Source organism: Micropterus salmoides, unplaced genomic scaffold (genome assembly GCF_014851395.1).
Source record: "Micropterus salmoides isolate LMB-PRFRI ecotype aquatic unplaced genomic scaffold, ASM1485139v1 Ms_hic_scaffold_5, whole genome shotgun sequence".
Lineage (NCBI taxonomy): Eukaryota > Metazoa > Chordata > Actinopteri > Centrarchiformes > Centrarchidae > Micropterus > Micropterus salmoides.
Window position 1 is genome coordinate 17,254,429 of NW_024044237.1, and position 13,758 is coordinate 17,268,186.

A 13,758-nucleotide genomic window follows, 5' to 3' on the forward strand; every position below is an offset into this window, starting at 1 on the left:
GTCTTGTGTGACAAATAAACAAACTGATACCAAGAAACATTTATTTTTTCAGGCTGACTGCCAGTGGTAGCAATGCAAAAATTCAAATACTCTTAAGTAAAATTACAGGACTATCAGCAACAAATATTGACCTATAGCAAAATGGCCAATGTCAGTGTTATTTTTTATGATATTATTTTACTGATGGTATCATTATGTTGGCTAAGCATAATTTTACTAATGGGTAAGTGGATTTAATTTGAACTTCTTCAAACTGCTGTGTAGTCTTATATATCTACATAAGCCTATATGATATTAATGCATCAGAATTTACAAGCTCATTATATTTTAATATTTTGAATCTATAAAAGTCACTAAATATAGCCTAGATGTCAAATAAATTGGAGTGGAGAAGAAGGCCAGATCTTTTCAGTGGTAGAAAGTAACTAAGTAGGCTTGCCTGAATTTACTGTAGCCTTTTTTGAAAGAAAAAATTGTAAAATTCTGAGGTACTTTTATATCCATTTTATGGCACTTCTCCTCCTCTACAATTCAAAGGGAATTGTTGTACTTTACCCTGCAATGGACTGGCGACCTGCCAGGGTGTACCCCGCCTTTCGCTCGATGTAAGCTGGGATTGGCTCCAGCCCCCCGTGACCCTGTATGCAGGATGAGCGGCTGACGATGGATGGATGGATGGATGGCCACTTTATTGCCAGTACCGTGTTGGAGGAGGCATACTTTCATCAACTTTGGTCCATTTTGACATGATACCATTACACAGTTGCTGCAGATTGCACACCATGATGCAAATCTCTCTTTCCACCACATCCCAAAGGTGCTCTATTGGACTTAGATCTGGTGACTGGAGTACAGAGTCTGTGCCAATTGTAGCCTCAGTTTCCTGTCTTGCTGACAGGAGTGGCATCCAGTGTGGTCTTCTGTTGCTGTAGCCCATCTGCTTCAAGGCTTGACGTGTTGTGCGTTCAGAGATATGGTATTCTGCATACCTTGTTGTAACAAGTGGTTGTTTGAGTTACTGTTGTCTTTCTGTCATCTCAAACCAGACTGCCCATTCTCCTCTGACAACAACAAGGCATTTTCGTCCACACACCTGCCACTCTCTGGATATTTTATCTATTTTGGGCCATTCTCTGTAAACCCTTAAGATGATTGTGTGTGAAAATCCCAGTAGATCAGCAGTTTCTGAAATACTCACCAACAACCATGCAACGTGCTCCGTTTTCCATTGCAGGTAGTACTCAGAATGTAAAGACAGATAAGCAGTATGAAAACCTTCCAGCTGTTCCTCTGCCGTTGTTGCTGCAGTGGTCTTTGTGACTGTGGGACCAGAGGCTCTGCGAGCAGGTGGCCAGCCAGCTTCGCAGGCTTCCCCTGCCACTGCTTGCAGACCTCCTCAACTCTGAAAACTTTCAACCATCACTTTTCGTAAACCTGTCAATATTCAAAATCTATACAGTTAATTTATCACCTCAAAACTTCTCAGAAGTGGATTAAGTGATGAAATAATGTATGAAAACTGTAAAATATAAAATTTTCTGTTGCTGGCCTCTGTCTGGTGTGCACAATGATGATGCAGTGAATAGTGATGATTCTCTCTGACCAATCAGCAGTCTGCCGTGTTTTCACGTCACATTTTAGTATCACCTCAGCTCACTTGGAACCTCGACAGAGGTGATACGGAAAAAAGTACCTGATAGCAGGTGCAGGTACAACATTTCCACAATGAAAAAAGGCGAGTAGACTCGAGGCGAGGCGAGGCGAGTCGAGCTGGTACTATGCAGTGGAAAAGGGGCTTTAAATCCCCTTTCTTCCCCATTTTGATGCCCAATTTGAACCTCAGAGACCACGTCTAATGCCTAAATACATTGAGTTGCTGCCATGTAATTGGCTGATTAGCTATTTGTGTTAACAACGACAACAACAAACTGGCCTACAGAGAGGAGGTGAAACACCTGGTGGACTGGTGTGACACAAACAATCTTACCCTTATGTCAACAAAACAAAAGAGATTGTCGTTGACTTCAGGAAAAATCAGCTAAGTCACAAATCTCGCTCAAATGTACATTGTGAATGTGAATTTGAATGACAATTCAAGTCTAAGTCTTAACAAGCAATTGAACAGGTGTACCTAATACAGTGAGTGGTGAGTGTATTTGATGACTTTAGTTACTGTGCAGATTCAGATTAATATAACAAAATAAAATCTACAAATAAATTACATTGTGTTATCATAAATTAAGACTATTGATCCCACTGTGTGTAAAGTAATTAACATTAGCCCCACATTTACCAGGTGCAATATTAAAGTAATGTTTAATGGCAAACATCAATAATTACAATTCAATATCATCATATACAGAATACTGTACAAAAGTCTTAGACCAGTGTGGAAAAATGCAGTACAGTGTTCATAGCTTAGATTATATTTATTTATACCAAATGCATCATGAGTGAACAGAAGAAAAACCTAAATCAAATCCATGTTTGGTGTGACCAAATTTTGCCTTGAAAATAGCAACAGTTTTTCTAGGTACACTTACTCATAATTTGCAAAGGAACTCGGCAGGTAAGTTGGCCCAAACATCTTGGAGAACTCCCCACAGTTCTTCTGTGGATTTAGGAAGCCTCAGTTGCTTCTCTCTCTCTCAAGTAATCCAGGCAGACTCCTTGATGTTGAGATCAGTGCTCTGTGGGGGCATTACCATCACTTCTAGGACTCCTTATTCTTCTTTATGCTGAATATGGTTCTTAATGACTTTCGCTGTGTGTTTGGGGTCGTTATTATGCTGCAGAATAAATTTGGGGCCAATCTGATGGCACCCTGATGGTATTGCATGATGGATAAGTATCTGCTTGTACTTCTCAGCATTGAGGAGACCATTAAGTCTGACCAAATCCCCAACTCTGTTTGCAGAAATGCAGCCCCAAGCTTGCAAGGATTCTCCAGCATGCTTCACTGTTGCCTGCAGACACTCGCAAAGCCTTGTTTCCATGTCAGAGGCCGCAAGTTTTCCATGAAGGCCACTTCTGACCAGACTTCTTAGGCAGTAGATTGGTGTCCCAGGGTCCTACTGTTTTCTGCAGCTCTGAGCTGATGTCACTGCTGGACATCTTCCGATTGTGAAGGGAAGTACTGTAAGCATGATGTGACTTATATGCAGCAGTAAGTTTCTTTGGCCGCCCACTGCCTCTACTGTTCTCAATGTTGCCCGTTTGTGCTTCTTCAAAAGAGTTTTTGCCTTTAACTTTCTGCCTGGGAGAGACAGCAAACTACCTTGTATCTTGTTGCTATGCCTTACCTTGTATTCTTCCTACAAATGCTCTATAAATTCACATTCACACACTGGTGGAACAACCACTACAGGCAATTTGGTGTTCAGTATCTTGCCCAAGGACACTATTTTGACATGCAGCCTGAAGGAGCCAGGAATTGAACCTCCAACCTTCCGATTAATTGGCAACCCATGACCATTTCAGCTGTTTCTGTTTCAGCTAATGATTATGTTTCAACCTACATTGAATTTATGATCATTTAGCAGTTTGGTATAGTTGTTTACACCTGACGATATGCCTACAAAACCCCTGACTTTGTACTAGTGTACCTAGAAGTATTTATGCTGTTTTGAAGGCAAAGTGTGGTCCCACCAAATATTAATTAGTTTTATTTTTTTCTTCTGTCCACTCACTTTGTGCTTTGTTAATTGATACTTTTGCACAGCACTGTACATTACTCTGAAACAAGCCATTCTGCAATATAATATACTTAAAGTATATTTTGATGAAATGACTTTTACTTCTGGCCAAACACTACTTAAGTATTGTGGTATTATTACTTTTAATGAAGTCAAAACGTCCTCCATCACTGAATATTTCTCTCTGAAATGTAGTGGAATTCGGTGCCTGAAGTGGAAAAGAATAGGGGCAAGTACTGACCTACAAGACAGCAGGCAAGACAACTTTTTTAATTTTATCTTTGACATTAAATCAGAGCCAAGAAAAGACCTTAATCGGAGACGGTGCAAGACCGCCACAACTCCACGCATGCGCAGTACTATGAAATTAAGTACTTCCTGATGTGTATAGTTTTTTTCACACTGAGTGCAGACATCGAACCGTGGAAGTACCTGAACAGACTTTGCAGACGTCCACCCCCCCCCCCACCCAAAGTCACTTCTGTCCGAAGAGGACTTCCCTTCATTTCGACCGTGGGATGCTGACAGTTGGCAAACTCATGAAGGTTTTCGTGACGAGACGCATTCCGCAAGAGGGGATGAAGATCCTGTCAGCGGCTGGAGTGTAGGCCTATGCAGTATTTTTGACCGTCAACTAACTATTATTTGACATCGACAAGGCAGCATTTACTAACTGACAGCAGACTCCGCGTGACTGTCACCCTGATTGTCTTTTCCTTTCAGTTTAAGCTATGTTAAGGCAGTCATCGGATGTTAACGCACTTCTGCAGAGGCTATGAGATTTAAAGTTAAAAGTCCTGTGCGATAGACCGTGACCTCTCCCGGGGTCACACACATTCACCACTGCTGTCAGTTTCCTCGGCTAGCATTTATATGCCTGTGTACCTAAATCAGCCTGTGAAACTGAATGACATTCCACCTTACACATTTGGTCCTTTTCTGTCATTGATATACATGGAAACAGGTGTGAGGTGTCTCTGTGGGACTCTGATGAACCTGTGCCGAGGGAAGAGCTTCTCAAAGGGGTGCAGGGGGCTCACGGTCTTCTTTGTCTGCTGTCAGACAGGGTCGATGCCGAGGTTCTGGATGCTGCAGGTACGCCGTCTGTGTGGGTGGAACTGGGCCATTGTACTGATCAATCAATCAATTTATTTCAGTAGGATATTATTCAGGGAGTCCTGGGTACATACTACTACTAATAATCACTTCATCTATATAGCACCTTTTAAAAACAAACTTCGCTGTGATATACCTGATAACAGATAATAGTGAGTTTAAAGACTAGATTTAAAAGGAGACTGAGGATCTCAGGCATGGAGGTCCACAGCTGAGGAGCAATAAAATCTTGACTCTAACTCAACTCAACTCAACTCACAAGATTTGTTTTCCCTTTACATTAAAGGATCTTTTTCTGTTGATCAGGGTTAAAATAAGTCAAGTTACATGTTATGTATTTATGGGGCATTTTCTGCTTCTATAACAGACCGTAGTAGAGATGGACTGAGGGACAGAAAGTCCCCGGTCAGACTCAAATCAGGGATATTATGAACATTTTGACCTCTAAGCTACTAGAGTGTAATACATTTTATAAAACGATTGATTGAAATCAACAAATCAATCAATCCACTAATAGTTTCAGCTCGGATGAAAACAGATCTAACAGTAATAATAGCCTACAGTCGTTTTTTCAGCGGCTGTGTCTCTGATTCCAGGGCCAAATCTGAAAGTAATCAGCACTCTTTCTGTGGGATTTGACCACATGGCTCTTGACGAAATCAAAAAACGGTAGGTTACAATAAAGAACTGTGGCTTATACTTACACAAAACTGACCTTGGATAGTACTAAGAAGCGACAGTTGGATTCTAATTTATATTACTGATTGTTTTCAACAGTGGTATACGTGTTGGGTACACTCCAGATGTCCTGACTGATGCCACAGCAGAACTGACTATAGCTCTGCTGCTGGCCACAGCTCGCAGATTACCAGAGGGAGTGGAGGAGGTCAAAAAGTCAGTCTCACCCCTTACACATTTGTCCACACTGCGATTGTGTTTTTGTAAAAGGGTAAAGTAAATGCCTTAATTGAGTCACACAAAGGTTGTACTGTCTATTCTCTCTCAGTGGTGGCTGGAGCTCGTGGAAGCCTCTTTGGCTGTGTGGTTATGGTCTGTCTGGCAGCACAGTAGGAGTCATTGGACTGGGACGCATTGGTAAGGCTTGCTGTTATTGCATTTAACTTTGGCACTGCAAGTCTATTATCTCTGGATATAATAAATATATATGACTAGGCCCTGTGATAAATAACTAGCATCATGTGATATGAGTTTCCCAATGAAGTTTAAGACGTGTTCATAGGTGAATAACTGGTTGCGTATGTGTTCAGGCATGGCCATTGCTCGGAGACTCATGCCATTTGGAGTGAAGAGGCTGCTATACTCTGGGAGAACAGCCAAGGCCCATGCTGCCGAGGTCAATGGAGAGTTTGGTAAGAAAAAGTTGAGGAACGTATACAGTGAAAGGGGCAATTTAAAGCACAGTGAGGCAGAGACAAGCGAGAACCTCTGGGTCTGAAAGGTGAAGCCAATGTGGAAGGCCATCAGGAGGCGACTCCACTTGTTGCAAAAAGAAGTCTGATTGTATTGAAGTCTATGAGAAAATGGCCCTGCTTCTCTACTTTCCTAATGAGTTTCTGGTCTCAAGCACTAGTTTCAAGTCTTCATCAAAACTGCGTGATGTTGGTTTTGTAAATGATGAGGAAAACAGACAATAAATCAGGTATGCTTTAGGGCATAGCTACCTTGTGATTGACAAGTCACTACCACGGCAACCTGGTCAGGCCTAGCAATTGTATCCCTCCCCAGCTTCACCGTCTCGTCCAAATATGGTCCTTTCTGAATTCAAAAAACCAAGATGGATCTCAAGGCTTCAAAACCATGATCCACGAGCCAATGGGTGACTAGAGGCTCAGATTCCTGCAAGATGGGAGTCAGATGGGATTTTAGTATTCATCACAGGACTGGGACAGAATCATAGATCATTTTTCAGACATAACTGTAAATTTCTAAAATGAATAAATGATTTTTTAAGTCACTCTGTCAAGGAGTGAAAATCTACTCCTGTATCACCCACTCATGGTAACAGAACTGTGGCTACGTCCACTTCGTTTATACAACCATGGGTAGGTAAAAGACAGAAGGAGTGCAAATCTAATAATGTTAAGAAAAAAAACTATTTAATACAAATAAGGGGTTTTGGTTTGTAGGTTTGCATATTTGATGATCTGTTTTCCTCTTGTCCCCCTTTTGTTCCTCCTCCTCTCCTCTCTGTTGAACAGTCCCCCTGGACACACTGGTGTCTGAGAGCGACTTCATAATTGTCTCCTGCTCCCTGACGCCTGAAACCCAGGGGCTGTGTGACAAGGCCTTCTTCAGAAAGATGAAAAACACTGCAGTCTTCGTCAACTCGAGCAGGTCAGGCTTTCAAAGCAGCGCAAACCTAGCTATGCATTATGGGGAAAGCATTTCCAACACCAGCTATGTTTGCTGTTAAAATACATAAAGACGAAAATGTGGTGTATTATTGGTTTTAGGGGAGCTGTGGTGAACCAGGAGGATCTGTATGAGGCTTTGTCCAGTGGACAGATAGCTGCAGCTGGACTGGACGTTACAACACCTGAGCCACTCCCAACAAATCACCCCCTTCTTACACTTAAAAACTGTGGTGAGTAGACAGAATGTGGACATGGTTGTTTATTTGTTTTTTGGCCTTTTTTATTTAATGGTATTTCCTGTCCTCTCTTGTCTTGTGCAGTGGTGTTGCCACACATCGGCAGTGCCACCTACTCCACAAGAGGCATCATGGCAGCTTTGTCAGCTCAAAACCTGCTGGGAGGTTTACGGGGCACAGACATGCCCAGTGAACTCACCTTCTAGTGCCTGAAACTGAGCCGCTGTGCCTACCGCCTCCTCTGGGTCTGCATGGGTGAAATGGTCTCCAATGTGGGATCAAAGTGTAGAAGGAATGAAAAGAATAGTAAGAATACTAATGTAGATCTTGCTCAGATACGTGTTTACACTGTGTCAGTGTTTACTTGATAGTTTCATTTGATCCTGTCGCAGTTACTAATTAATGGCACTTATAATATACAGTGTGCATTTTTGAGAAAGGAAATGCACATTGAAAAGGTTCTGACATTTCAGATGTGTATTCCAGCTCTTGAGGAAATGCTGATGAACATACCATCAACACTCCTTATTAAAACTAATGAAAGACAGTACAACACTTCTGTTTTGCGTGAAATGGGATTTTTCTGTAGAATAAAAAATTGGAATGAAATGTTTAGAAATTCCTCGTGCTTAAAATGGATTCACGATGAATAAAAAGGACTAGGTCCCTCATTTATTCTCATCACTCTTAAAAGCTGCAGTCCAAAAAAGAAAAAAGTTGTTTTTTGAGAACAATTTCAGTCCATACACATCAGTTTGGCCACATTTGATCTGTTTCATTTCATGGAATAATAAAAGTATATCGTATGGTTGAGAACAAAGTATCATTAAAACACTAAAGAATTACATGAGCTAATTTGTTTTGACTTCATGTAACACAAAATCAAAAATTGTTTGGGGTTATAAATATCAATAAATCAAGTTTTTTTCAGATGAACCGATGAGTGAACAAATGTCATTCAGTGCAGCTCAGAGCAGGGTGTCTGGGAATGACTGATCATCTTTCCAGTTTAGGCAGGTATTTTTCGAGTGTTTGTAGAGATGGGAGGACTGGCTGAAACGTTTGCCACACTTTGGACAGGGATAGGGCTTCTCTCCTGTGTGGACGCGAATGTGCTTCTTACAGTCAGTCAGGTTCATGAAGGTCTTACAGCAGATTTGGCAGGCATATTTCTTCTCCCCTTCCACCAGCAGCACGTGGTCTTCGGCAGCTGCTTTCTTGCACTTGGACAGAACATCCTCTGAAGCTCTGGTTAGAGGCGGCCGATCAGCGGCATCCCCCGCTGATCCAGAGGAAGAGGAACGATCTGACCCGGGCGGCACCTTGGGTGCGATGCGACGGAAGGCCGTTGCCCCTGAGCTTTTCCCGGCCCTGGAGGGCTGGATGAGGGAGGTTTCCAGGCTTAGGCCTGGTCTGATGCCACTCAGGAACCCTGCAAAAGAGCTCTGGGTGGGTTGGAGGATGAGTGTGTCGCTGAAACCGGAGCCCTGAGTGGGTAGAAGCTGCTGCAAGGGGACGGACGTCACTGGAAAAAGAAGCGAGGAGGAGGAATCGGAGGACTGAGCAGAGGAGGTGTTTGCTTCTTCTGAGTTGTGACATGGCTCACCAGCATCACTAGCGGCAGCAGCAGCGGTAGCCGCAGCAGTGAGGCTAGCTAAGCTATCTTCTTCTTCCAGAGCTCCCATTACACTTTCACTGCTGGGATTGAGGAAGCAGGAAAAGGCCAGTTCTGACAGGCTCTCTAGGCCTTCACCATCTACTGACTCCTCACCCAAATCTCCAGCGTCTCTCTGTGCATCGGTTTGAAGATCTGTGCACAGCTGAGAGTGTAAAGAGCTGACATCACCCTCTGGAGGGCGGGCCGTGGCCATTTTCTCGTCATTTAGTTGTGTATTTAAATTGCCTGTGCAGTCTTGTAGCGGAGATGGAGGCGAATCGTTTGGTCCCGTGTCTAAATCTGGGGAGTAGGAGCTCAATTTTCCTTTTTCACCTCAATCATCGCCATCTTTGGCTCCTCTCCCTCTTCCTCCCCTTCATCTCCTACCTTTACTTTGACCACAGTGTCTCGGCCCTTGTCCCACACACCTACACCTCCTGTGCTGCTGTCCGACTGGCTCGGCATCTGGATCTCCTCCGACTCCCCCTTGGTTGCTTCGTATTTCTCCTCCACCTCCTCCTCCTGCTCGCCTCGGCTCTCCCAGAGTCCGTTGGTCGTCTTCAGGCAGTCCGGGGACAGCAGCTCCTCTCCGCCCTCCTCCGTACTGACAGTGCTTCTGGTTACAGTAGGTGAACGCTCCTTATAGTTTCCTTCAGGCAGCCTGCAGGACCTCTTTCTGCCCCCGAGCCCGTCCTCCTGTGACTTTCTCTTGTGCTTGCGCTCGCCACTGACTTTTCTACTCACGTCCTGGTCATCAACCCCACCAGACTGACTAACCTCCACTCCCTCCTCATCGTTGTCCTCCTCCATGACCGATGTGACCTGTTCAAGCAAGGCCGAATTCCCTGCCTGGGAAGATGGACATTGCTGCTGCTGCTGCTGCACTGACCTCCAGCCTTTAGGTGGCGATGCAGGGAAATTTTTCCTGGACAGGTGGAGCTTGCAGGCCTTGACCACAGGGTTGAGGTGCAGGTGGGACGCCGCCAGCAGCACATCCATCACATTGGAGGCCCCCAGAGAGAGGGTGGAGGTGTAAACCATGTCCAGCAGGGTGGAGAAGGCCTCTGGGGTCACCACCTCTGGATCTAGTTCCATCACGCTGGGGCCTCCACCTCCACCTATGTCAGCTACTGCTCCTCCAACCTCATCGCCGCTGTCACTAGAGCTCAGAAGAGCCCTGAAGTGGGAGCTGCATGCCGCCAGGATGGAGCGGTGAGCCTGGAAGCTCTGGCCTCCCACCAACACCACACAATCACACAGCTGAGCGTGGAGCCGCTGGTGGTTGAGCTGCTTGAAAATATGCTGGAAATGACCTGGGAAGTCCATATTAGGCGGTGATGTTATTTAATATTACAGGGATTATTTCCTAGCATCTGTGACGCGGCTGGCAATACAATAACACAACGAAGGTCATTGTGAAACAACAGGCCAGCTGCTCAGGAACAGCTTCTCCTTATCCGCATCTCTTGTGCTGAAAACGGCATCCGGCTGACCGGACTCTGACATTTCACAGAAGCCTACCTCCAGCGTGATGTGTAGGAGTGTTGTCTTGTCTGTTGTAGCCGGGTTTCCTAGAGATACTCTGGAGTATGGGCGGGACTAATCCAATAATAAGGATGCGGCGCGGGCTCAAGCTTTGTCTCCGAGAACAGCCCCCGATATCTGCACAGCTGTTCCTCTCCTACTGCCGCAACTCAAACATAATATAATCTCTTTTTCCCCCCTCATGGGTTTTTATTAATGTTCCTGATTCAGAGCGCTCACATCAACAACCAGCCCGGTTTAGCCTCCCTCACTGTCGACGCCTCAATCAGTTGTAGTCTCATCAACCCGCTCAATAAACAACACTGCCTCCAGGTGGTGATTTTGAGGAAATTACTCCTTCTGTCACACTGCTCGTCAGAAAAATTTCGTCCTTGAATGGTTACTGAGCACTGCAAGTCAGATTAATTGTGACTGTGTTTGATAATTTCAGGTAAATAGCAACCAGTTTGAATTTTGATACAAAAATCTATGTGAAATATTTGATGTTTGTGAGATATTTTTAATTGACGGTGGTCTTGGGCTTTATCGCTCTAATAAGGTGCTTATACTAATTAAGAGTCACATTCTGAGCTGATAGCTTGCCAATTGTTGGGTCCTTAAATACTAAATTTCTGTAATTAGAACACCCCAAAACCACCTTATTTGAAGTAAATGACAGAGAAAAGCTACAAACTATTATTCCTCAGAGAAATTGATATTGATTATAGACAAAAATAAACCGTACTGTATATCTGAGCACTGTGGCCCACACTATAGGTAAGCATCAAGACACTGAAAAAAAATGCACTTGAAGGCCAATCCTATAGTTGAAACAGACAGCTGTAATATCAATGTTAAGACAAATACATGAAGTTGTCACTGATGTTAGGTTTAAACAGAGACCGTGAGACACTTTCCATTCCTTTCTTATTCACTTTTTATTCTCGGTGAGTTTATAACATTAAGATTTAATACTCATTCATGAAAATGTTTGCCTTGCAGTGAACGTTCCATGTGTGCCGGACTGAGTAGATCTGCTATGTAATCACAAACCAACCAAAACAAGCACTCCATTTATTTTATGAACACTGCAGGCACACTATCAAACTTCGCATTTAACAATGATCACAATATGCTGTACAAGAAAGGCAGACTAAAAATGAACAAGGAACAAGACAAAAAATGAGAACAAGGTGTTTCCTCAGGTGCAGTGATGGACAGACACTGGTCGTCTTCAACAGCGGCCTGGTGATGGTGGTGATCCATGCAGTCACTGATGCAGTGAACTCTCGAGTGGAGGGCGGAAGACGACACCAGCTGCTCCGTTCATATGCTGTCCAGCTTCTTTAACACATATGGAGCTGTAAACACAGAAATCACGGATGATTAGTCCCTGTAAAAGACCACGAGTACACAGCTCACTACAGTTATCCCATTGCGGCTTTGTGTGTGTGCAGTCAGAGTTGGTGTAGTCAGTTTCATGATGTTTTTATCTTCTTAAGAATTAGTTAAAGATAGTTAACTTAGTGTCATTTTGATGCTTGTATAACACTAATAGATATTGTAACGTTATGCCACTAATCAACAACATACATACATGTTGGTATGCTCGTGTTTCTTTTAATGGTAGTGCTCGTATTGATCATCACATGCATGATGTAACCAAACACTGTCCTAAACACAAGTGTGACGCCCTCTCAAACACGTCGGTTTTATTGGTATTTAGCTAAATGTCAATGACATCCGCCTGCAGGCTAACGTTACTCACTGGCTCTGAGAAGGGCGACGTAAATAAGAAAGTTTCGTAAAGACGAGATGACGTCCTGTCGCATTTTCTTCTTCATCTCCTCTGGGTCCATTTTTGGCCCGAGTCCTTCCAGTTTGAACATTATAGCGGTGATTTCGCTGGGTCTTGTTCTTCAGTCTGCCTTTCGTGTTGAAGATTCACCGTTTCGGGAGCATGGATGAAAGTATCTAAACCGGAAGTACGTAACAACGGAAGTTACGCTGAACGACGGGGCGCACGGAAGGACAAACCGCATGAAGACGCCGGAAGGCGAAAGCAAAGTTGTGGCACCCTAACGTAAAGTCGGAAAATCATTGACTAAGCACCACAGTCACAATTATGTAAGCCCGTGAAAACGTTTTACTGGTTTATTTGAACTACTATATTAACATATTTAGGCTAAATACGTATTCATTATTACCCATAAATTGTTTTTGTTTTTGCGAGTAGTATAAAGGGAACTACAACTTCGTCTCGTTATACCACCCTGTGTTGTAAAATGATAAATAAATCTACCTTATACTTTGTATTATCTGGTTGTAGCGTACCCTTGTATGATCAGTTTTCTTCATGATGTTTGTAGACTAGGCCTACATGCTGTTTTGATAATAAAGTCATGGATGTGTAGGCCTAGGTCCTGTTGTGGGGTAAAACACTTAAAATAGTCCAATCCACTTTAATATAACATTACAGGCTGTCTTGAGCTAACAATTGTCTGCAAGCTAAAATAATGTACTGTTGATGAAATAAACAACCAAAAATATAAAACGTTTTGGATTTTGGTTATGGCCAGGTTAACCCACTAAGGGGACCCTGGGATCCTATTTTTGACCCCCTTTGTGGCAATTTGGTAAAAATATATCCATTTAGGAGTATGCAGCATGGGAATTTTCACATGCTACCAGTGTTGAGGCCCTTATCATTTGAGCTGATATTGTGATGTGGTGTAGATTCTCCAACAAATGAGCAATTAATTAAATTACCACATCCCAGCGGACAAATATGGGTGCCCCAGGGTTAGTTTCCCACTTTGTCGTGTGGGTGATCCAGCCCTGACTGTGGGCTATTTGTTTTTGGAATTAGGGTGCCACTGAATCAAGGCGTGAGCTGCGAGAGTAAATCACTCGAAGCTGTATATATTTCACTCACCAGAAATAAAATGACAAAGTAGCTACTTAATTTAGCCTACATTAATATAACAAGTAGAGTTATTTAAATTTACAATTAAATTAACTTTTATCAAGCTGGATATCCTACAGATACGGACACTCAGAATATAATTTACAAAATATTAGAAATTAGTAGGCTAACAAAAATTTGAAATCTGGATCATAAACGCAAACAATCAATAGCCTAGGCTATATCTTTT

At 43.2% G+C, this 13,758-nt stretch overlaps 2 protein-coding genes and 1 pseudogene across 3 annotated transcripts; 1 reads left to right on the forward strand and 2 right to left on the reverse strand.

The window, feature by feature from the left end:
• The first annotated feature begins 4,095 nt into the window (after nt 1-4,095).
• grhpra (glyoxylate reductase/hydroxypyruvate reductase a) lies at nt 4,096-8,115 on the forward strand. 2 transcript variants are annotated; one of them, XM_038699522.1, is made up of 9 exons: nt 4,096-4,299; nt 4,660-4,790; nt 5,387-5,480; nt 5,589-5,705; nt 5,818-5,906; nt 6,080-6,181; nt 7,031-7,166; nt 7,286-7,416; nt 7,507-8,115. In XM_038699522.1, the coding sequence occupies exons 1-9, from the start codon at nt 4,214-4,216 to the stop codon at nt 7,626-7,628; spliced, it is 1,008 nt and encodes a 335-aa protein (XP_038555450.1). In that variant the 5' UTR covers nt 4,096-4,213; the 3' UTR covers nt 7,629-8,115. The 2 variants fall into 2 exon arrangements, with proteins under 2 accessions (XP_038555450.1, XP_038555451.1); XM_038699523.1 differs by having other exon boundaries at nt 4,098-4,299; nt 5,408-5,480.
• Nucleotides 8,081-11,129, reverse strand: LOC119888789 (annotated as a pseudogene).
• A 393-nt stretch (nt 11,130-11,522) lies between these two features.
• tomm5 (translocase of outer mitochondrial membrane 5 homolog (yeast)) lies at nt 11,523-12,592 on the reverse strand. Its single transcript, XM_038699527.1, has 2 exons — nt 12,372-12,592; nt 11,523-11,964 (listed from the first exon to the last, which is right to left on the reverse strand). The coding sequence occupies exons 1-2, from the start codon at nt 12,490-12,492 to the stop codon at nt 11,930-11,932; spliced, it is 156 nt and encodes a 51-aa protein (XP_038555455.1). The 5' UTR covers nt 12,493-12,592; the 3' UTR covers nt 11,523-11,929.
• Between the last annotated feature and the right edge of the window lie 1,166 nt (nt 12,593-13,758).